The 23,061-nt window shown below is 34.8% G+C and overlaps 1 protein-coding gene across 7 annotated transcripts in view; it reads left to right on the plus strand.

Annotated features, from left to right (window-relative positions):
- FBXO38 (F-box protein 38) overlaps positions 1–23,061 on the plus strand; it is a 52,929-nt gene that overhangs the window by 10,952 nt on the left and 18,916 nt on the right. For all 7 annotated transcript variants that reach the window (XM_012455372.2, XM_012455567.2, XM_012455632.2 and 4 more), the window contains exons 3-12: positions 2,086–2,219; positions 5,048–5,211; positions 5,420–5,585; positions 7,757–7,894; positions 9,314–9,451; positions 11,841–11,934; positions 13,349–13,479; positions 16,767–16,937; positions 18,532–18,674; positions 19,580–19,793. In XM_012455372.2, the coding sequence (XP_012310795.1) occupies positions 2,086–2,219; positions 5,048–5,211; positions 5,420–5,585; positions 7,757–7,894; positions 9,314–9,451; positions 11,841–11,934; positions 13,349–13,479; positions 16,767–16,937; positions 18,532–18,674; positions 19,580–19,793 (1,493 nt within the window). The remainder of the gene's footprint in view (positions 1–2,085; positions 2,220–5,047; positions 5,212–5,419; positions 5,586–7,756; positions 7,895–9,313; positions 9,452–11,840; positions 11,935–13,348; positions 13,480–16,766; positions 16,938–18,531; positions 18,675–19,579; positions 19,794–23,061) is intronic.

Here is a 23,061-nt window from a genome sequence, read left to right on the forward strand (position 1 = left end):
GCGTAAGCCACCACACTTGGCCATTGGACCATATTCTAAATTGAAAATAGGTCAGATGACATTTTGCAGTTCAAACAGAATATTCAAATGGAAGGCGTTGAATCAAGTAGAGAAGGAAGATATAATGCTAGTTACAATGAAGAAAACATAGAGCATTTGACAGAATGTAGAAAGAACCATGAACTGAGTTCTTGAGCTGATAATGTGTGTATTCTAAAGACACACTAAATTTTGTTTCATTTTTAGTCTTCTAAAATTTTGATTTGAGGACTCATTGTGGTGGTGGAGTAACTACTTAGCATGTCTTCATAAAACAAGAAAAACTGTGGCCTTGCTTAAAAGAAACCTAATCTTGCTGTCCCTGCTATGCTGTCTTTTCTAAAGTGTTGTATTTGATCTGTCTTTTGAACTCTAGTCCTTTGACTATATAACTATGAAGAAAATATACTACTTCTTAGGGAAAATAAGATGTAAAATAATCTTGATTTTGTGATTATTGATCTGTTTGCATTTAAAGGGAATACAATTTTAACCTAGGCAAATACGTTAGATAACAATATTTAGGAAAAAAAATTACAGTGGCAAAAGTTATTTAGAAAGCAAATTTAATATTTTTCATTGTTTATAAAATGTGTTGTCATGTTTCTGAAAATTATTCTACTTATATCTAAGTTATAGAAACTAAATTAAGTTATGGCTAGCAGTAATGCTTTATTTTGTAGATTTGATTTGATTTTCTTTATTTAAATCATTTTAAAGGGGTTAAGAAGAAGAACAAGAGGTAGAAAAAAGTGGACCAGAGAAATATTCAACAGACATATGTGGACTTTTCTTTTAGAATTAGTGTCGTTAAGAGTTAGTGTCAGACAAAACTGTGTTGCCATTCCTGACCATTTCTCCCTCTTACCCAGCCATGTGACATTTTGCAGCACTTGTAAAATGGAGTAATAATAGTATTACTACATCAGTGAAGTGCCAGCAGATAACAGAAAATACACTTACCTGGAATTTGAAGATAATTTAATGAAGGGACTATTTACAGAGATGTAGGTGGAGTTTAGGGAGTAAGTAAGGGCTGATGGAGAATTCAACTAGGGGATTAGCAGCAGCAGAAAGGCAGCATTACCACCTGAAGCCCTCCAGCTGGTGCTTCTCATTGGCCAAGGTTAACCGTTAGCCAGAGAGGAGTACGGAACACAGCAGATCAGAGACGGGGAGATAAAGGACTGGTAGAGGGCTCTGTGGCAAACAGGAACCAGCTAGTTACCTTTTAAGGTTGTTATGAAACAATAAATATAGTAGAGTGTGAGGCAATACAGGTTCAGTAAAAGGTATCTTTAACTTTTCAAAAAATTTAATTAATCCAAGTGTGTGTGGAGGCGTCTTAAGAGAGAAAAATAGAGAATATATAACAGAACAAAAGTCAGGGTTAATCAAAAGTTTCGGGAAAAGATAATAAAGATTAGAAACAGGAAATTGTAATTCATATGAGGTGTCTTAATACTTACACAATACTTTTATCAGTGTGTGTGACCTTAAAGTTAAAAAAAAAAATCTAGGAAAAGAAATTGTATACTGTATAACTAGTATACATATTTGGTGATGGAAAAGATATTAGAGTTTGCAGAAGCAGGAGGGTGGGGTTGAGAGGGAGCAAAATGTCCCTACACGAAGTAGATTCTGTAAAAGATATGAAATAATATTGCCCATGTTCAAATTGAGTAATTCTCTGTGATCTTTCTCAGGTTCCTTTCTCATCACATCTTGAAAAGCACTGAGATTTTCTTCTTATTTTCTTTGTTTTTTTGGTTTTTAGATTGTCTTTGTCCATAAAACTCAAAAGAAAGGCAGGTTTTATCAAATGACCTTTGAAGGGAGCTCAGTACTTTATTTGGATACTGGAGTATTTACTGACTTTTCTTTTTAGTAAAAAACTATGTGACCTTATGCATGTTAGCTTTAAATCTCTGTCTTAAGATCGTATTTCTTTTGAGTTGTAGGAGATTGGAAGAAGGAAAAAAATAACTTATTGATAGAGGAAATACTTAAACACTGGATAAATATGAATTTCTTTCTCTCACAAAGGTACCTCCCTCTGCAGGATATCATGTGTATGGAATGTCTTTCCCGGAAGCTTAAGGAAGCAGTGACCCTTTATCTGCGAGTTGTGAGAGTTGTGGATCTCTGTGCAGGGCGGTGGTGGGAATACATGCCAAGTGGTAAGTGACTTTAGTCTGTAAGGTACAGTAATGTCCTTCTGGAAAGTAGTAACAATAGTTTCATAATAAGTTACTTGTTGTCTTGAGAAAGACATTTTAAGTCACCTTGTAGGGAGGCAAGATTTTGTCTAAGTTATTTGTGTTAGGTTTTAAGTTTATAAAATGCATTTTACCTGAGGCTGTATTGTTTTAGTAGTCTGCTCTTTTCGTTTCCTGTGCTTAAGTAACTATATCAGCCTGTTCCACACATGCGATTGGAGAATATGAGCATTTGGTTAACTGTGTATATGTGTATCACATTAGACACTGTGTCCTTTACTCCATGATGCAGGTTTTCTGGTGAATGGTAACATCTTTCATCATAGATTTCCTCTGCAACTAAACTTTAGTTAAATAAATACTTGCCATTTTTGTAAAATAGGCCACAGAACTTTAATTTCTTTAAAAGGCCTGTAGTAGGTCTTGGAGATTCTCCAATAAGGCACTGACTGACCTTACAGGTGAAGAACTTAGAGTTAGCCTACTAACCACAACAAATTGTTCCCAGTTGAAGAGACCACCCGAAAAGAAAGTTAATGACTTTAGCTAAGCAAGGTATACCTGAAAGGAAAGAGTTAAAAGGCAGTTAAGGCTTCCTTTCAGTTAACACCAATTCATTAATTAGTACAATTTAATTATTACTGTTTTGCAATTATGAATTGGTCTTTTAAAGTCATCCATTTTCTATGATGTCCAGATTATGAGACTTTGAAAATGGGATAAGGTTGAGAAGGGACCCCCCAAAAAAAGCCTTAATAGAAGTGAAGGGCTGGAGAAGATAGGAGAAGATAGTTGTCTTGCTCTGTTCTGCAGAACAGAACAAATTACCTCAGGAATACTGGAATTGTGCAGGTGGGTGCTCCATCCTTTCAAGAGAGTGATCAGATCAATTGGTAACTGTTATCAGTTGGTCATAGTAGTTATCAGTATATACTTTCTCATGAAGAACATTACAAAGACCTGAGGCTAGAACTTATTAATAGGTTTGTGGGAGGCAAACCACAGTTGTTTTCAAGTATTTAATAAAAGCCATTATAAGGACAAAGGATTCGTCTTTTTCCAGAATGATCCTTTGTAGCAGGAAAGAAAAAAATTAGGGCAGTGTGAAAATGATTGTCTTATTCCTTATATTAGATTTGCTTTTGCAAAGGTTAGGCCAGTGGGAATTCTGAAGTGGGATTAATGCAGTATATAAAGGCAGGATGGCAGAGCTCCCATGTGATACAGTCTTAGCATTAATGTCACTACCCCTTACCAATGAGAGAATAATTTGTCTGCATCTCACTGACGTTTAGGCTGTGATAAGTAACCTGTGAGCCCAAGACTTCCCATCATTGAAATGAATGTAAAAGAGAGTTGAAACAAGCAGTCTAGCCTAAGATAACATCACACTAACCTGCTCACTAATGCCACCCTGGCCTATTTTCTGGAGTTTAACCCAGAGTCTTTATATAATAGTACTTTATGTTTTACGTATGTGATGTCTTTGGATTCTCACTCCATCTCTGTAAAGAAGGTAGAAATTTGTCCATTTCTCTCGTGGGAGGCAACACACACGACAAAAGAGGATAAACATGTCAGAAGTTACACTTGGTTTTGGATTCCAGCCCTGCCATTTGGAAGCTGTTAAACTCTTTCAGCTTCATTTTTGACACTTGTAGATGGAGTAATAACCTTTCTGATTTGGTTGTGTAATGAAAGAAACAAAATGGTTAACACATTGAATTGTTCAGTCATTAAAAGTTACTATACAAGAGAGTAATAAGAACTGTTATAATTAGAGACCGAGTAATCTCTAGCCTCTCCTTACTCTTCGCTTTTGTGATACTGAAGTTAACATGTTTGGACTTTACATGTTAAATGAAATAACTTACAAATAAAATAACTTCCAAAAACTTTAGTATGTAAGACTTAGTCATTTGGGGCTTTTTATTCTTGACAGTTAATATTTTTATTTGTCATGAATAGGCAGACAGTTGGCTCTCTGACCGCTTTCATTAAAAATAAAAAAGCTCTTGTAACAGATAAAATAGCATCTGTATGAGACTTGTCTCCCCACCTATTTAACCAATAGCTCCTGCTGTGGAAGTAACCTGCCTCTCTCTTTTCCCATCTTGTTAATTCCTACTATGGTCTCCTTGATAGATAACTTCCTATCAACTCAGCATCCCCTGAGATTGGATCACTCTGGTCCTCTTAGCTAACTTGCATCTGTCTTTTACAAAAGAATGAATTGCTAAAATGTCAGGGGAGTAATAGTTAAACATATGACAGAGTATCATTAGCATAATTATTAGAAAATGGATAGAATAATCTCAGGAATTAAGTCAGAACTGTGAGTTTCCTGAAGATGAGGATCATATCGTATTTATATTTTTAGTTTTGTGTTCTGCAGAGCCCTGAAGGTTTTACAGACCAGAGAGTACCCTCGGGGGAGGAGGAGGAGTGTAGTGGTGATCAGGTGGGTGGTCCCGCTCCATTGACCAAATAGGTACAAGTTATCTGGGTTAAAAGTGTGTTCTTTGTTGAAGCCTTCTATGCCTTAAAAGCAAAAGAACTAAAAAGTCAATAATAAAAGCCTCTTCCATAAACTATTAACTCAGAGTAAGTGGAGTTTCTGACAGATTCCCTCTGTTACTAAAAGAAAGTACCTTTCTGTTATATTTATTCAGCCGTATGGAAATTTGAAAAGGAAGTCTTTTTTAACTTTTGGTAAAAATCACAAGTGCATATTAAGTGTTAATGAACAGAAAGATGAATCTGTCTCTAAATACTTCTGAACTTCTCAGGCTTTACAGATTCCAGTTTTCTAACACTATTAAAGAAGATGCCAGATGTTGAACAGCTATATGGCCTTCACCCCCGGTACCTTGAGAGGCGAAGAGTAAGGGGCCATGAGGCTTTTAGCATTCCAGGAGTCCTAGAAGCTTTGCAGGCATGCCCAAACTTAGTGGTGAGTACACATGGTTGGACATTTTGGCATCAACTGTTGATGAAATAGTAGACCAAAGAATGATAGAAATGTTCACTCACATGCGAATCTCATCTGTCACAAACTTTTAAATTCCATTGTATAGTTAACATCTTGTGGTACAGAAATAAAAAGCTTTGGATGCCAAATTAAAAAACTGTCTTATACTTGCTTTGTCATTATTTTCTAGGGTGTGGAAACTTCTCATTTGGAGTTGGTAGAATCCATTTGGACATATATGCCACATGTTCATATTTTAGGGAAATTTCGTAATCGTAATGGAGCCTTTCCAATTCCTCCTGAAAATAAACTGAAAATTCCTATAGGAGCCAAAATTCAAACTTTACATTTAGTTGGTGAGTACATGTTTCTTGGGTCACTTGTAACTCCTTGAAATGCCATGTAACATGAATATTTATCGAAAAGGAGTCATGAGAATTTTAGTGATGGCTTTGTTAACTGCAAAATAAATGTTTGCAAGACTTGTATAAAAATTTAGATTTTCCATTAAAGACCCATTGAGGCGAGGAAGATACTGCTTCACAAGTGTACGTTCTCCATATGAATATTCTTTGAAATTATATACCAATAACTTCAAGTTAAGTAAAAAGTGTAAATATTTCTCAAATTTGTCACTTTTGGCTTAGACTGCTGAAAGGAATTTGGGGAGAATCCCTGTTAATACAGTCTGGCCTTTAATATTTGTTTACTCCTTTATTCTGTGTGTGTATATATATATGTATAGATACACACATATATATATACACATACACACATATACACATAGATATACATACATAGAAAATATATATGTTTTAAGCATTATTCTAGGTATTGGGGATGGTCCAAACAACTGGAAATCTCTGAAACTCAGGTGGTAAAGGGAGGGCATCAGGAATGATAAAGAGTAGGTCTTAAATAAGACTTAGATACACAATTATGGAAGAAGATTTCTAGCAACCTTTCATTTATAAGATCAGGAAGTGATATCTAGTTTGACATTGGATTTTTAGATGTAAAAGAAATCTGTAGTATCTGAAGTTTATAAAATAAACTCCTTAACGTCAAAGACTTATTTTCATATCTTTATGTTTTCTACAATGCCTGTCACAGTTCATTGTAAATACAAGTACAGGGTAAGTTTTATTAAAATGCATTAATTTATGGGAATAATTTAACAGTTTAACACTGTATGATGGTGATGCAAAGGTGTGTACTAAATTAATAAAAATGAACTTTACTAGGAGAATGGGCAGTTACGTCCTTTGTTTATAGAGTGAGTTTGGGACAAAAAGTGAATTGGGTCTATAGTATGCTGTCGTCTCTCCATCTGTCTCACCCTTGCTACCTTGGGTTTCCTAATCAGTACAATCAGTACTACCATCTTCATAGTATTAAAATAGATGCTAAACTTACCTTTGTGACTTCTGCATCTTACATCTCAATCTGTACCTCATTTCTGCTTTTTGTCTTATCCTTAATTTTACTTCCCATTTGTTGCTATACAATGTGTGTGCATAGTTCAAACTAAATTTAACTGCTGTTTTCAGAGGAACAGGTTAAGGGGTAATCCTTGTAGGTTACAATAAGAACATTCGGCAGAATTTAGCTTTTAAAGAACTGACCATTCAAGTACTCCAATTTTGCATTCTCTAGTTTTACTTGCTAGCAGAGCTTCTATCGTATCCAATTAAAAAATTGCATTAACCGGTTTTGCCGGCTACTGTTTGTTAAATGCCATCATCCTGGATCCTTGGATTTCTTTTATAAATTTGTGTCCCTTCCTTGGCTTTCATCTTCTTTCATCTATTTCCTGTGTTTTTTCACCTCATACTACACCTCACTTCTTCTGATCATGGCCCTAGTATTAAGCCACTCATGGATCCCATGCATAAACCTTTACCAATTTGAAATTCTAAAATAAAAGACTATCAGGTTTCTGCTTTTCTCAGAGCCATGCTGGCTGGCTTCGACGACATATTTACAAATCCTTAAGAGTCATGTATTTGTAGAAAACAGGTTTTAAAGCTCCGTGACTGGCTGTCTTCCAGACATCTGTCTATTTGCATTTTTAAATCCATCTACCTGACTTTGAGCTGAGAAATTTAGTTTTCCTATTGGGGGGCAGTGGACATTGGTAGTCAAATAGTAAATTTGTGTGTTCCATGTCCATCTTTATAGTTTTGCTTTCAGTAATCCATTTTCACTTTACCTCTTCTGGGAAAATGTAGAAGAATTGTAAGATTATGCGAAAGACTTACATTTCTAAAATATAGAAATACTTTTTAAACTCTATCTTCCCATTGGCCTTTTCTAAAAAAATTAAGTCAGTTTATGGTTTACATAAACTATTCTTTATAAGCCTGTTTTAAATAAGTCAAACTTGATAGATTTTGTGTAATTTGTTCTGATAAAAATCCTTGAAGGTTAAACTGTTAGTATGAAAAATAGACCCTTGAACTTATATGCAAGATGTATATTTTTGTGATTTTTCTTGTTTGTTCTTTTTTTTATATTTGTATTTTAGGGGTGAATGTTCCTGAAATTCCTTGTATCCCAATGCTAAGGCACCTTTATATGAAGTGGGTAAGACTCACTAAACCACAGCCATTTAAAGACTTCCTTTGTATCAGCTTAAGAACTTTCGTCATGAGGAACTGTGCAGGTAATCATACACACTTACGGTGGAATTAAATATAAACTATTCTAAAAATATCCTGAAGCAAACTCTAGTGACTACATTTGTAAATGCAATTATATTATGCTGTTACTATTTACGTCTTATATCTTATTCATCTTGTGAAGATAAATGTATTTTTTGTTTTAAAGACATTAGAAACATGATTTGTGTGTTTGATCTCAGCAAAAACAAAACAAAACAAAACAAAACAAAAACAACTCAGAATATCTCTGTGTTTCTTATAGGCACTTTTTACTTTTCATAGGATTGTTTTATTAGATTTCAGACTTATTTGTTTGTTTCTGGTGTCCGAATCATTCTGCATGTAAATAGTTGGCTTATTTAATCTACCTTAAACATAGCTTTTATGATTTTATTCTTCTAAAGAAAAACCTTAGTGTCCCTGTTGCCCTAGAGCAAGCTTGTCCAACCCACGGTCTGCTGGCCATGGCCCACATGATACCCAATACAAATTCTTAAACTTTCTTAAAACATTATCAGGTTTATCCACAGACCTTTTTTTTTTTTTCCCAGCTCATCTGCTGTCTTTAATGTTAGTTTATTTTATGTGTGGCCCAAGATAATTGTTCCTCTTCCAGTGTGGCCAGCAAAGTCAAAAGAGTGGACACCTCTGCAATAGAGCATTAAAAGGTCATAATAACCAGGACTCCTCTTGATAGCCTTATTCTCATACCTTTCCAAGACACACCTTCTTTCATCATCACATATGATTATTCCTTGTTTCCTGGATAGCCATACAGCTTTCTACCTCAGTGTCTTCTTTTATGCTGTATTGTTGTTTCTTTATCCTGAGATATGCACTCTCTTTCTCTTTTTTTGTATGCATTCTTCAGGTTCTGCCTTTTCCAACTTACATTTCTCCTCTTTCTTCTTTCTTTCTCATGGAGTACAGCAGATCATATTTTTATACTTGATGCAGTCTGCGTTTTTATTCCTCTCTAATTATTTATGTTCTAGCTCCATGTCAACTGCAGGTCTTTTGATGGACAGGACCATATCTTTTGTGATCTTCTGTAGTATCTAATGCAACACTGGTCATAGCAAGAGATGATTAAATGATTGAGCTGTTTACTTGAGTGAAGGATCATATTTTTGTCTTTACTTTTTCCCTTTAGTTAGTTTGAGTTCAAAACTATTGAGCCTTTAGAGAATTTACAGAATACTACATCTCTCTTCAGTGTTACTGAAAGTTCTTTATGCCGAGTAAGTATATACTTAGTAGGCTAACACTTTCATTTGTAATAAGAACTAGATTGCACGGAGCCAGTTTGGCTGTCATTTTAAGACATAGAGTTTATAAGTTATACATGTCTTTCACTGATTTGAAAATTCATTTTAAGGCATTTTACATTGTTCTATCAAAGATTGTATTTTTTTTTTCAGGACCCACAAATTCCTTGAAATATGTCCCTTTAGTAACAGGCTTAGCCTCTGCCCGAAACTTGGAACACTTAGAAATGGTTCGAGTTCCTTTCCTTGGAGGTCTTATCCAACATGTTGTTGAAGACAGTTGGAGATCAGGTATTCCTTTTCTTTAGTTACTAAATATTTTTAAAATCAACTTAATAAACATCATTAAGCTTTTATTTAACTTCTCTTGCAAGTCTTTTAAAAAGAAAATGCTCATCAGTGGAGCATAACTAGTATTCATTTTCTTTTTGTGCACATTAAACTTTCTTAAAATAGATAGTAGAGTGATAAGGCATGTTTTCTGGCTTGTTTTGACTTTTACATAGCTAATAATACTTCCTCTTATATTTGGAATCTTTCTTAGAAATGTTAACAGGGATAGTGTTCTTTGGTGATGTTTTATGACTAGTACAGCCTAGGCTTCCCAAAAAATTTAGGCATTAGTAATGTTAAAATCTATCATTTAATACTTATTAGTATAAAAAATACTTTTATTTTATCACTTGGATATTGATTTACCCATCAGATGATGGTATTTAAAGGAAAAAAGGTTTTATTCTGTGTGTGCTTAACTATAGATAAATAATAAGTAACAGAATGTGCTCTATGTTAATCATCTCATTGCAGGAAAAAAAATAGTGGTTTGGCAAGATGGATGATTAATAGTTGGAAACCAAAAATCTAAATTTTGCTCTCTAAAATAAAATGGAAAGTCATCAAGTACCATTGTTAACAAATAGACATTATAGTTAATACTGTTGGAATAAAATGACGAGTAAACACTACATTTCTAGACATTTTGTCAGTCAGGTGTAGTATAAGTGTACTTTATTATGTTTAGCCAGTGGGTTGAAACAACCTCTTTAAGACCAACAGTATTTTGATTGATGGCAATAATTAACAAGATAAAAGTCAAAAACAAAAAGAAGGCTGGAGGGGGCGGGGTCCATTCATTAGAGAGAAGACCTGGAGAGAGATGTTAAAAGCTAAGTTTGTATAAAGGTCCTAAAAGAGAAACAGAATTTTCTTCTCGAATTGGTTTTTAAGGGTGACACTGCCTTGGTATTTCACTCATGGAGTCAGCATACCTCACACAAAAATTAATTCTAGATAGTCATAGATTCAAATGTTAACAATTTTAAAAATGAAATTTAAAAGACTTAGAAGAATGTCTTGTTGATCTTGAGTACACAAAGGCATCTTAAACAGGACACCAAAAGGCATTTACCATAAAGAAAAGATTGATAAACTTGTACCAAATTAAAATTAATATATATATATATATATATATATTTGTCCATCAAAAGGCATGATTAAGAGAGTGAAAAGCCAGGCTGCAGAATGGGAGAAGTTATTTGTAATACAGATACCGGATATTGGGAAGATGTAAAGGACTCCTGGGATTAATAAGAAAAAAGCAGGCAACTTAGTAGAAAAAATGGGAAAAGATTTGAATAGAAAAGCTTCCATACAAGAGGCCAATAAACATGAAAAAATGATAAAGTTCACTGATCATTAAGGAAATGTAAATTGAAACTACAGTGTGATATTCAAGCACTAAAATGACTATGCCTACTCATGACTAATATGAAAAAGATAAAAACAGTAACATTGGCTAGGATGTGGAGCAACAGGGCTTTTCATACACTGATCGTCAGAATATAAATTCATGCAACCACTTTGAAATACTGTTTGGTAGTATCTGCTAAAGTTAGTGATACACATAGCAACAGTTGCATTCCTGGCTTTAAACCCAACAGAAATGTTTACGGATGTTCACCAAAAGACACTTTTACGATTGTTCATAGAAGCACTGTTTCTAATCATCCCAAAATGGAAAGATGCCTGTCAGCAATAGAATGGATAATTAGATTGTAGCACATTCATATAGCAGAATACTGTACAGGAATAAGAATGAACAGACTATAGCTATACAGCGATATGGATGAATCTCAGAAACAGAATGTTAAGTAAATGAAGCCAGGCACAAAAATGTACATACTTTGTGATTTTATTTATAAAAGTTTAAAACAGACAAATCAATCATTTCTTTGAGCTATACATTAGCAATTTATGTTCTTTTTTTTAAGTAAATGTAAGTTTCAGAAACATTTAAAAAATCAGTTAAGTGGTGCAGGTCTTGTTCCATATGATAATTTGGAGATTCAAAATTCGGCCAGAAATGGCAGGATTTCTTTTTTTACAATTCTCTCATCAGTCTGACTTTCTAAAAATCCTTACTTAACAGTTTAAATTGTTTAGAGTAGCTTTCAGATGCCATCAGAATGTCTTTTCAAAATGAGGTTCTGCTTTTATCTCTTTTTAGATGACTTATAATTTATCTTATGATATTAATTTGAATCCAAAAACAAAGCTTAGATTTACTTTAAACAAATAATTATCATCTAAGATAATACTTCATAATCTATAATGTATAAATACTTCACTAAAAGCGCAATGGTCAAAAGAAATACATGTTGTTTTTGTTCCTCCTCTTTAGGTGGTTTTAGAAATTTGCACACTATTGTTCTAGGAGCTTGCAAAAATGCTCTTGAAGTCGATCTTGGTTACCTCATCATTACTGCTGCCCGTAGGTATGTTTCCTCTTTGTATTGTGTTTTTCACTTTAGAAGTGCTGTATTTTTTCCTATTTAACAAAAAATTGGGGGAATATGTGTGTATGTATATGTGTATGTTTGATCAAGTCTTGTTCAAATTTAAAGAAGTTGTTTAAATAACAGGTAAGTATAACATCATGGTAGTCTTAATGTTATAACTGGTGACCAGTGGAGCTGCATACTGGCAAGCTCCAGAGTGGCATGGTTTTATATCAGAGAAAAGCAGGGAATTTCTGGAAATGACTGAGAGTCCAAATGAAGTTAGCATTGAAGCTCTGGTATCTGTAGTCCTCTCAGGACCATTGTCTCACTCTCTGGATGATTTTCTGAACTGTTTTAGTTAGTTGGTGATAATATTTGCTATTCAGAAATCAGTGTTTTAAATCAGCTTTTCCAATACCTGACCTTGTAACACCTCTATATTTTTTAACCAAGTGGTTATATCACTTCATGCCACATTTGCTACTTCTTACATATCAAAGTTCCACCTCTACTTTTATTTTATAGTGTTTTCTTTAAATTAACCATTTAAAAAATTTATTCAGAAATAAAACTTTTTCCATCAAGAGAATATTGACTAGGATTGTAAATAAAATAGTGTTTCTAAGTTTAAGTAGATATTGTTACTTACTATAAAACTATACTCTTTGTTAAAATGCAACATTAACAGCTATCCTAAGCAAGATGTCAAATACTAGCACCAGATGCAGAGTCTTACATTAACTCTTCAGGTTTAGGAAAGTTCTTGAAAGGATATAAGATTCTTACCATGTAGTTAATTGTTATTTAATGCATAGCTTCAATGTACTGCCTAAGATATGCTTAAACTTTGTAAATACTCCTTTGAAGAAAATACCTGTTTTTGTTTTTGTTTTATTTAATGGTGGAGATGGGAGGGAGGTTGTTGACATCTGTAACACTTCACTAAAGTCATAAACTTCTTTCAGAGTCTTACTGATATGGTTTGGCTCTCTGTCCCCACCCACATCTCAGCTTGTGGCTCCCATAATTCCATGTGTTGTGGGAGGGGCCCAGTGGGAGATAACTAAATCATAGGGATGGTCTTTCCTGTGCTGTTCTCATCATAGTGAATAAGACCACAAGATCTGTTGGTTTTAAAAATGGGAGTTTCCCAGTACAGCTTTTCTTTATTTGCCTGCTGCCATCCATGTAAGATGTGATTTGCTCCTTTTTGCTTTCCACCATGATTGTGAGGCCTCCCCAGCCTTCATGTGGAACTGGTGAGTCCATTAAAACATCTGTTTCTTCTCAGTCTCGGGTATGTCTTTGTCAGCAGCATGAAAATGGACTAATATACTTACATTAGGAGGAATCTTTGATTCTGATGGCTTTTGTTTTACTCTGATATGTTCTATCTCTTTATTCACAGGTTACATGAAGTTCGGATCCAGCCTTCCCTAACCAAAGATGGTGTCTTTTCTGCCCTAAAGATGGCAGAGTTGGAGTTCCCTCAGTTTGAAACTCTTCATCTAGGATATGTAGATGAATTTTTGCTGCAGAGTAAGATTTATCCCATTTTAATTCTTAGAATTACTGTAGGAAATTTACTTGACAAACTGAAGTCTGAATTGGGTTCCACCATATTTTTTTGAACACAAGACAACTTAAAATCTTAGGTGCGCTCACGTCTTGAAAAATAAACTTTTAAATTAGAAATATCAGTGATTTTTTTTTCATATTGCCTCTGATTTTAGCATATTATAGAAAATACAGTTACTAACAGTACACCAAGAAAAGAACCTTATCTACATTTGATATTGTCTCCACTTTACTGCCCAAGTTTCTTTCCCATTCTGCTTCATTTTTTTCACAGAATGTCATCCTTGGTTCCATTGTTGAATTTGATCTGCCACACTTCTTGAAGCTTTTGATGGACCTCTCAGATGAGGTCCCATTCCCTGCCCATGTTCTTCATTTCCATAATAAACCCACTGGGGGTTCTGGATTTTCCAGATAGTGTGAGCACATAATGGTCAGTATTCATTTAATGATGATTGCTGTTGGAAAGCCTGTTCACAGCATTTTCTTATGCATTTGCAATTGAGAACTCATTTCTTTGGGTTTGAATGCATGTCAATTCATTATTCAAACTATTTTTCCATATGGCATCAATAAGATTTAAAAGATTTTTCATCACCAACTTGTTTTTATTTATTCAAGAATTCATTTTCTTCCCACCTGATTTGCAACAAGTCTTTCTTGAACTCTCATTATCATACCAGATAACATTTTTTCTTTGGATCTAGTTTGTATTATAGAAAGATAAAGAAGGCTTAATTCTTCCTATCAGGACAGTCCAGCTCAAAAAACATGATTGTTTGCTTTTTTCATTTCTAATATATGTTGCAATAATAGTTGTGCGGTTTTTCGTTTGTTTATTTTTTCGTTGTTAACAGTACTCATTAATATAGGTGATTAAAAAGTTAAGTCATCCTTTTCTAGACAGTTTACAGAAGAGTAACTTTAAATCTGTATAGCTTTGGAAAAGATCAGCTTTTCTCCAAAATACCTTTAAAATGCTAACTAGTACAGTGAGTTTATATAAAATTAATATATACGATATCAAGGTTTTCTGGTTTTGAATGAAGTATCTAACATTTCCTGTGTTTCTGCAGTGTTTGTATAGTAACTTAAAATTATTAGCTTTGAAATTTATATTTTTTCTATGATTTTGTTTTTTGTTTTTTCCCAAAGCTCAGAACTTGACATATTGTGTATCTTCAGGATGACCACATTTAGGTCTACTGAAGAATTGTCTCCAAGAGTGATCTTTATAACCAAATGTTTCTTGTAGTGTTTCTTTCTCCTCAATATACATTTTCAATAGCATAAAAATACCTTCTTGACTACCTTTATTTCATAGTTTTCAACACAACTTGTTTCGTGTTCTGTTTCATACTTAGTAGTCTATTGATGTTTGTATAGTCATTCGCTTCTTATTTGTCACAGTTTAACCCTTTCTCCCATATGCATACTATCTTCCATCTCTCCAAAGATGGCCTGGGATTCTCTGTTTCAGAATAGGTCCCTGGTATTTCTCATGTACGATGTCAAGAGGGGTGAGGTCACTGCACTCACACTCTCTCAGTTTTTCTCTTCTCAGTAATTTAGATTTGAAGCATCTCTCCAAGAAGTGGGGACTAGCCTCTGGTAAAACCTGAGTCACTTTCTTGTTATAAAAGGTCTGGCAAAATAAATAGGAATGTCGCCTTTGTCTTCTGACAATGACCCAAAGATGAATCTTTAGAGAGTTCTTTGTTCATGTGAATTTATGATCTGTACGCTTCATATGATAGTGACAGAGATACATAACTCAGTGAAAATTTCAGAAGCAGTATAAAGTAGTCTTTAGTCCTAGAACTTGGGGGAGAGAGAGAATTGAGTCCTGTTACAAATCATGAGACCTAAGCAAGTTACTTCTCACTTTTTAAATGAAGATAAAGTGATATCCTGCTTTTCTCTTGGGTAGCTCTGAGGAGTCAAGGGAAAAGTGATACATACATTTACAGCACTCTCTGACACTTAGGAAGTATTCAATAAATGATAGCTTGTACTTTTTGCTGACCTGTGGGCTAAAAAGAAAAACAAAAATGAATCTCAAGTAGTGTTATCAGGATTTTGAAGGACTGTGGCAAGCAGGAAGCCCCAAGAGCAGAAACATGGTGGTCATCTCAAAAACATAAATGCAAGACATTGATTTGTCATGTTAGGCATTTATTCAGATAGTGCCCAGGAAACAGGGTCAGTTCAAGGTTTACCCTATCTTAAGGAAATGTCAGGTTTCATTTCAAGTCCGAAGGGCAGGCAAAATAAGGAGCTAATTGTCCTTAATTGTAAGGGATGGATTAAAGTGAAATCTGTAGGAAATGCCAGGAAATACCAAAAATAGGAACAATAAGAGAAAAACTGTAAACCATATGGAAAGTAAAGTTGAAAGTTTGGAGAAGATGGATCGTTTTAAACATGTTGTAGCTAAAGGTGTAAATCCTTGTGATATTCAGGGAAGCTTCAGTGTTTTCTTTGTCTTGTGTATTGGTTGACTGCAGACTCTGAGAGGCATATATTGAGCTTTTGTATCCCCAGCACTGTGCTAGTCACTAAAGATGTAACTGTGACTTAACAAAATCTTAGAGTGTGCAGGGGGCAGACAGATGGCAGAAATGATAGGAGGCAAGGAATGAGGTGTGATTCTTAGTGGCATGATCTAGGATAAAGGATCCTCCTTTACTTATCTCCAAACCCCTAGTTTGTGACCAGAGAGTAGGCACTAAAGCCCAGTGGCATGTGTTTGAGTTAGAAGTCCACTTTAAGGGTATAGGTCGATGTTACTAACCAGTGCCATGGCTTCTAACAGTGAATCTTAAAAAATTCTCAGAGTTTGCCCTTCTCTACACGTATCCACACTAGACTCCAAGAACATCATTTTACTGTGAGAGAGTTGCATTTTTAAGATTTTGTTTTCCTTTTAAATGATAAAGCTAAAACTTCACCATCATATGAACCAGTATGATATGTCCTTCAGTTATGCTTTAAGAATTTTTGCCTGTTTTCTAAACAATTGACAATAATTTTTCTACTAGCCGCCCCTTGACTTTTAATATAATTTCTTATTTTGTATAAGAAGTGCTACCATATATACAGAATACATATCCTAAAATTATATCTGAACCCAATGATAAACAGATGATACACATTGATGGTAGAGACACACTGCATGGTAAGATACAAAATTGGTGATACTCCCTAGCAAGAATTTGACTTTTTAAAAAATTAAATTCTCTTTTTAGGCAGAATGGCCAATGCGGATCTGGTGAAGTATGGTTTGGCTGATGTGGTAGAAAATCCCGGTATCATCACTGATATAGGGATGAAAGCAGTCAATGAAGTTTTTTCCTGTATCAAATACCTGGCAATTTACAATTGCCCTCATCTACACAACTCATACAATTGGCTCTCAGGTACTATAGACTTAGAAATATAGCTCTGTTTTATTGATATTGAAATAATAAAACTGTCCTTGATTTCTATGTGATATGATTACATTCCTAATGTAAAATTTAGGTATTTCATTTGGATTTGGATTGTTCATACAAGTTCTGGTAACCTTTGATAACCAAGTTGCAAGTATATTCAATGCCTCTTTTAACTTCTGAAGTTCTCTGCCTAGAAATTTATACTCTCCAGATTATGAATTCCTGAGCCCTGATCTTTATATGTACTTCTTTGGGTTAGGAGCATAAATTACCTAGGACTTAGGATATTATAGTTGTTTTCTCAGAACTATCTTTCACACTGGCACATCATCTGAAAGGACAAAGTAGGTATGTATGTAGAACTTTAATTAGGTGACATTAACTTGAGGTGAAAATTTCTATTGACTGGAAATCCTAGTCTATTTCAGATCTCCTCTCCAATCTCCTGTATATAGAAGGGTGACTTTTACACTTACTATTTTTTCCTTATGGTGGGAGTTTATTTTCCTCTCAGAGAGAGTAACGTCATCTGTTGTCTTAAGACCCTTCTTAAATACTGAAATTTATAAACCATTAAATTGAGAGTCTGAGAAAGTTGTACTTGTGACAAAGCCTCTCGCTGACACCTGCAGAACAGCCTCCTCTGCTGTTGAGTCACTTCACAGGGATCTGTATTTCCTCACAAAGCTACTGTCCAGGCCTGTTTTAGGGCTTTGGGACCTCTGCTAAAATCATTCATTAAAATAGTCATGTCTCATGTGCCAGCAGCAGTTAAATTCTATCCCTGGCCCTGCTGAACCAAGAAGTTATTGGGAAATATGAACTTTAGGATGTAGCAGGTGTAGATGACTTTAAAAAAATAACATTTATTGGGTTTTTGGTTTGTTTGTTTTCTTAAATACAGAAGAGTATAAAGAAGAAAACAAAAAATGGCCTATAATCCCATCACTCAGAATTCCTGTTAACACTTAAAAAAATAAAAATAATACATGCACTTGATAAATTTCAAACAGTACAGAAAGGTACAAAATGAAAACTCTCCTCTTCTCAAAGGTAACCATCATCAACAGTTTTTGTATATTTTTCTGGACAAATTATGCATATTGCAACATATATATGTGTAGCATTTAAAAATGATTTATATTATACCAAAGGATCTTACTGTGTATACACTGTCCTTTAGCTTGTTTTTTGTACTAAGTATAATTTGGAGAGTTTTCCATATCAGCAAGCATATTAAGCTCTCCTTCATTCTTTTGAAATAGCTACATAATGTTCTATTAAGTAAATATGCCATAATTTTTTAATTCAGTGCCCTATTGTTGAAAAGCCATGTGGGTTGTTGAGTGGATCACATTTAAATCAGGGCTGACTTGGATTCAAGGCCATTTAGTTCTCACAATGGAATTAGGTATGTAAACATTATAATATAGAGTCATCAGGTTTTAGAAGTCATGGAAAAAAGGAAAAGTTACTTAAAGAAAAAGGATTTGAAAGTCTTTGTTACCTGTATCAAAATTCATCGGTAATGGGGAAAGTGTTACTTAGATTTTCTCTGTTCATGTCATTTCTTCAACAGACCACTCAAGATGGACTCGATTGGTTGACATCAACCTAGTGCGGTGCCATGCTTTGAAACTAGACTCTTTTGGCCAGTTTATTGAATTGTTACCCAGCCTAGAGTTTATTTCACTGGATCAGATGTTTCGTGAACCACCCAAGGTAAGTTACATTTGAGGGAGTTTTTATTTATTTTGATACTCAGGAAAGAAAATAAAAACAGCCTGTGATTTTTTTCTTTTCAATAATGATGGCTTTACAGTGTTGTAGTTGGATTTTTTGCTGCCAATGAAAGCATAAAGGTTTTAATAATACATAGCCTCTCATTCGTATAAATGAGTATTAAGGGTTCTGTGGAAAAGGGAAAGGAAAAAATAAGTGGAAATCATCTCCATTACCATATAAACAAAAGGTAAGGTAAGGGTGAGGCTGGAAATTTAAGACAGAAATTATTACCTGGGATAATTCGTTGGTAGATTAAATATAAAATTAGGTAGGTAGATTAAATCTGTTTAGGAACCCAAAGTATAAATAATAATTTATTTGGGGAATGTTCTACTTTGTTGCTCTCTTTCTGTTAAGTTGTATAGCCTGGGAAATCTGAGGTTGCCCAGTTCTACAGAATATTATTTTAAAACTGCTTAACATAGAACTCTATACTCTTAAGGTAATAAAAACTTAATCCTTCAACCAATTATATTCTCTCTTGTCAGTCATTAATGGTTACATTCCCACTGTTGCAGCAGTGCAGTATAATGGGAAAAGCTCGGGATTTGAGGTCGGAATCCTGTGTTTCAAATTGTGACAGTACCACTTGTCATGTGCCGTTGGGCAGATCTCTTCTCCTTGTGTGCCTCCTCATCTGTAAATCAAGCCAGTAACCCTGTATCTATCTTGAAGTGTTGTTGGCCTTAAATGAGATTCTCTATGTGTATGTGAAAGCATTTCATAAATAAGTACTATATAAATATTTGTTCTAATATAAAGGTGAAATGAAGGGATTTTCAAAATGAAATGATATATATTAACCCAAATTAATAAACCTGTGTGTTTTGATTTCACCTTAGGGTTGTGCTCGAGTTGGTTTGAGTGCAGGCACAGGAATTGGTGTTTCATCAGCTCTTGTTAGCAACCAGAACTCCAACAACGACAATGATAATAATGCCCAGAATAACAATGCCAACATCCACGACAACAATCATCATCACCCAGATGACTCAGATGAGGAGAATGACTTTCGGCAAGACCTACAGCCAGGAGAGCAGCAGTTTGCGGCTGACGGTAACCCAGATCTTTTGTGAGCTCCAGACAGAAATGATTTTTACTTTGGATTGTATTTCTGGCTTTGTCCTGTTCCTTTTTTCCTCTGTTTCAACTTGTCACTTTCCACATTGAGGAAAGCTAGTTGATGAGGAACATAAGGGGGTAGGTGAAATTTTCCCATCTTCTTGTTTGTTTCAAAACTGTTTTTATCCACAGACTATATAAGAATACTTAAAGAATGGGAAGGATTACAGATGCTTGGCGAATTAGTGTAGAGTGGTAGCTCTTGAGGTCTGAGACGTAACTTTCAGGATTAGACAAAGGAGTATTTTTTATTGTCTCCTAGACCAATGGAGAGCATGAACATGAAGACCATTTCTGGGTATGTGAAGAACTGAAAGATTAATACCAATTATGTGCTAGACATTGGTACCTTTCATGTACCTTTAATCATTAGGTCTTCACAGCTATAGCTGTATGCCAACTCACGTGTTATGGTGCTCCATCCATTCCCTTTGGAGATGAGTGAAGATGATGTGAGATTGTTTTGTTACCAAATTTTCTAGTTTCCCAGTTGACCCTTAGGAACTGGAAAATGAATCTTTTCTAGCCATCTTTTTGTTGTTTCCCTTTTGCCTACTCTTGCACACGGTAATTAATAAGAAATAGGGTGCCTTGATATTATGTACCTGCTTTTACAATGAGATGTACTATGTACAGGGCCTGACTTCCTTTAAGGGCACTCTGAGTGTAGACAAAAGAACCGTCTGTCAGCATTGTCTTCACTTTCTCATCTCGCTTGGTCCCTATAGAACAAGGCGAAGTCACTAGTGATTATCTTACTGAATCTGGAGATCATTTCTCCACTTTGATCTGCTTTGCCATAGACTTCTCAGTACAGAGTGAGAATGCTTCCCATTGTGAAACCACATATTGGTGCAGCAAGGACCAAACAGATATTCAAGAACATATTTGATTTAATTTGTATCTGTATTTGATTTAAGAGAGGAAAATGGAACTTAAATCTTAATTTGATTTATAAATACAGTTTCAGAAGTGAGAGATTTGGCATAAAAACCCAATACACAAGATATAGGATAAGTTATTTTGATTTAAGAAGCTGTAATTACTGTGAAAGGATTCAGCTTCAGCAGTTACCTAGGACTGTTGTCAAGTACAGTATCTTCACATGCTGTTAAAGACTGAGAAGCAAAGACTAAATACATAATGTATAAAGCATAATTGTATAAAGCAATACATAACTGCCAGTATTTAAGGATTAAACAGCTTCAACAAGAGGAAGCCTAAGAAAACCAGAGGCAATGGCAGCATTTGTAGAGAAATGAAGATTAGTAGAAAACATTAGATTCCACAGGTCACTCCCAGGTGGTAGTATGTTTAGTTGTATTTGTTATTTACATGTACACATACACACGTTACTTTTCTTTCTTTTTTTTTTTTTACAACTCTCCACTATGCCTATGTCTCTCCTTTCCCATTGTACTACCACTATATCAGACCTTATTTTTTTTAACTTAAATGTTTTAATAGCTTTCAAACTGACCTTTCTGTTTTCTTGCCCAGCTAAAATTAGTTCTTATATCAGCCAGGGCAGTCTTTTAACAACAAACCAGACAATATTAGTACCTTACTCAAAACTTCTTAATATAGCTTCCCATTGCTTAGAATAAGATCCAGGTTCTTAAAGTGGACCACCAAGTGTTGTATGATCTGGCCTGCCATCATCTTTTACTACTTCCACCACTAAATCATGTTTGAACATGACAGCTTGAGGCTACCATTGCACTAACTGCTGCCTCTTAGGATTTCCTCTGTCCATCTTTTCATGGCTGGCTCCTTCTTGACTTTTAGTTCTTAGCTTAAATATTAACCTCAGAGATGTCTTTCCTTGCCATCTGATCTTAAGCAGCCACCAGTTTATTCATTGTCATATCACACTTTTTGTTACATAAGGCATTACTATCTGATGTTTTTATTTTTATTTTTAAAATTTTTCCTCCCCCAACTAGAGTAAGCCATGAAACTAGGGATCTTGAATATCACCACTGTTTCTCAGCTCCAAGGAATACTAACAAATTGTAGTAGATGCTCAGTAAGTATTCAGATGAATGCAATGAAAGTAATTGTTTAAACAACTTTTGGGTATCATATTAAATGTTTGCACCGGCTATTCTGGCAACCTAAAAGCAGTTGCTCAGCAGCTTTGCAAAACCTTATCACATTGATATGTGAGTGTACTTCTTTTCATGCCATTCCCTGCATAAAAACCTTCTAGTGATTTCCCTCTGCCTACAGCAAAGAATTCTAAGCTTTTTAGCACGGCTTTCCAAGCTTTTAACAATCTGAGGCCCAGGCTACCTTTTCAGCCTTGTTTTTTCTTTCACGTCTCATCACAACAAAAACACCTGTTTTTTGTTTTCACTGGGCTACTGTTCTTCTGAAAAATGTAGCATTCTTCCTGGAATGGTAGTATAGGAAATGTCACCTTATTTCAGTGAACCCTTCCTTGACCCAGTAAGACAATTAGTTGCTCCTTGTCTATGTTCCCTTTGCACTTTTGAAGTGTTATAGCTCTTAGCAGGTATATTCTGACCCTATTCTATGTGTCTAATATCTGCCAGAATGTGTGCATCCTCTTTGGGAGCAAGGACTGTAAATTTCCCACCTACTCATAGTTTCTGTAGTGTAGTAAGCTCTAGAAACTCCAATTTAAATCCTAGCAAACTATTAAAACCTCTAGGCCTTCGTTTCCTCAACTGCAAAAATGAGGCTAGTAATCATGCCCTCAGAAGATTGCTATGAGAATAAATAAGAAAATGTTTCTATAAACATTTAGCATAGAGCCTACCATAGAGTATGTACCCATTGATTACTAACTGCAACTCATAATTGTTAGTCAGAATTGAATGAAAGAAGAAAATTGATTGGCTTTTATCACGAAAGGTTTCTAGGAAGATCATTTCTCATTTTGGCAATAACTGAAATATAGATATTGCAGACTAGAGCTGGGCAATTATTCAGGGGGAGGTGTGCTACTGTGCATGTTTAAAACCAAAGAAATCCACCGTCCCCATGAAATTTCAGGCCTCTCCTATATTATTCAGTGACATTAATCTGAATGGTATCTTTTTGGCTTAATCGTATTTTGCCATGTTTCTGTGTTAAACTGTATGAATTTGATAGGCTTTCTCCACCAAATGATCCTTTCTTATCTGTGGTTTTCTCTCCTGTAGAGTGATTAGATACTTCTTAATGTCTGTAGTAA

The sequence above is a fragment of the Aotus nancymaae genome, unplaced genomic scaffold (assembly GCF_030222135.1).
Source record: "Aotus nancymaae isolate 86718 unplaced genomic scaffold, 86718_ANA_hifiasm-v0.15.2.pri h1tg000064l_1, whole genome shotgun sequence".
Lineage (NCBI taxonomy): Eukaryota > Metazoa > Chordata > Mammalia > Primates > Aotidae > Aotus > Aotus nancymaae.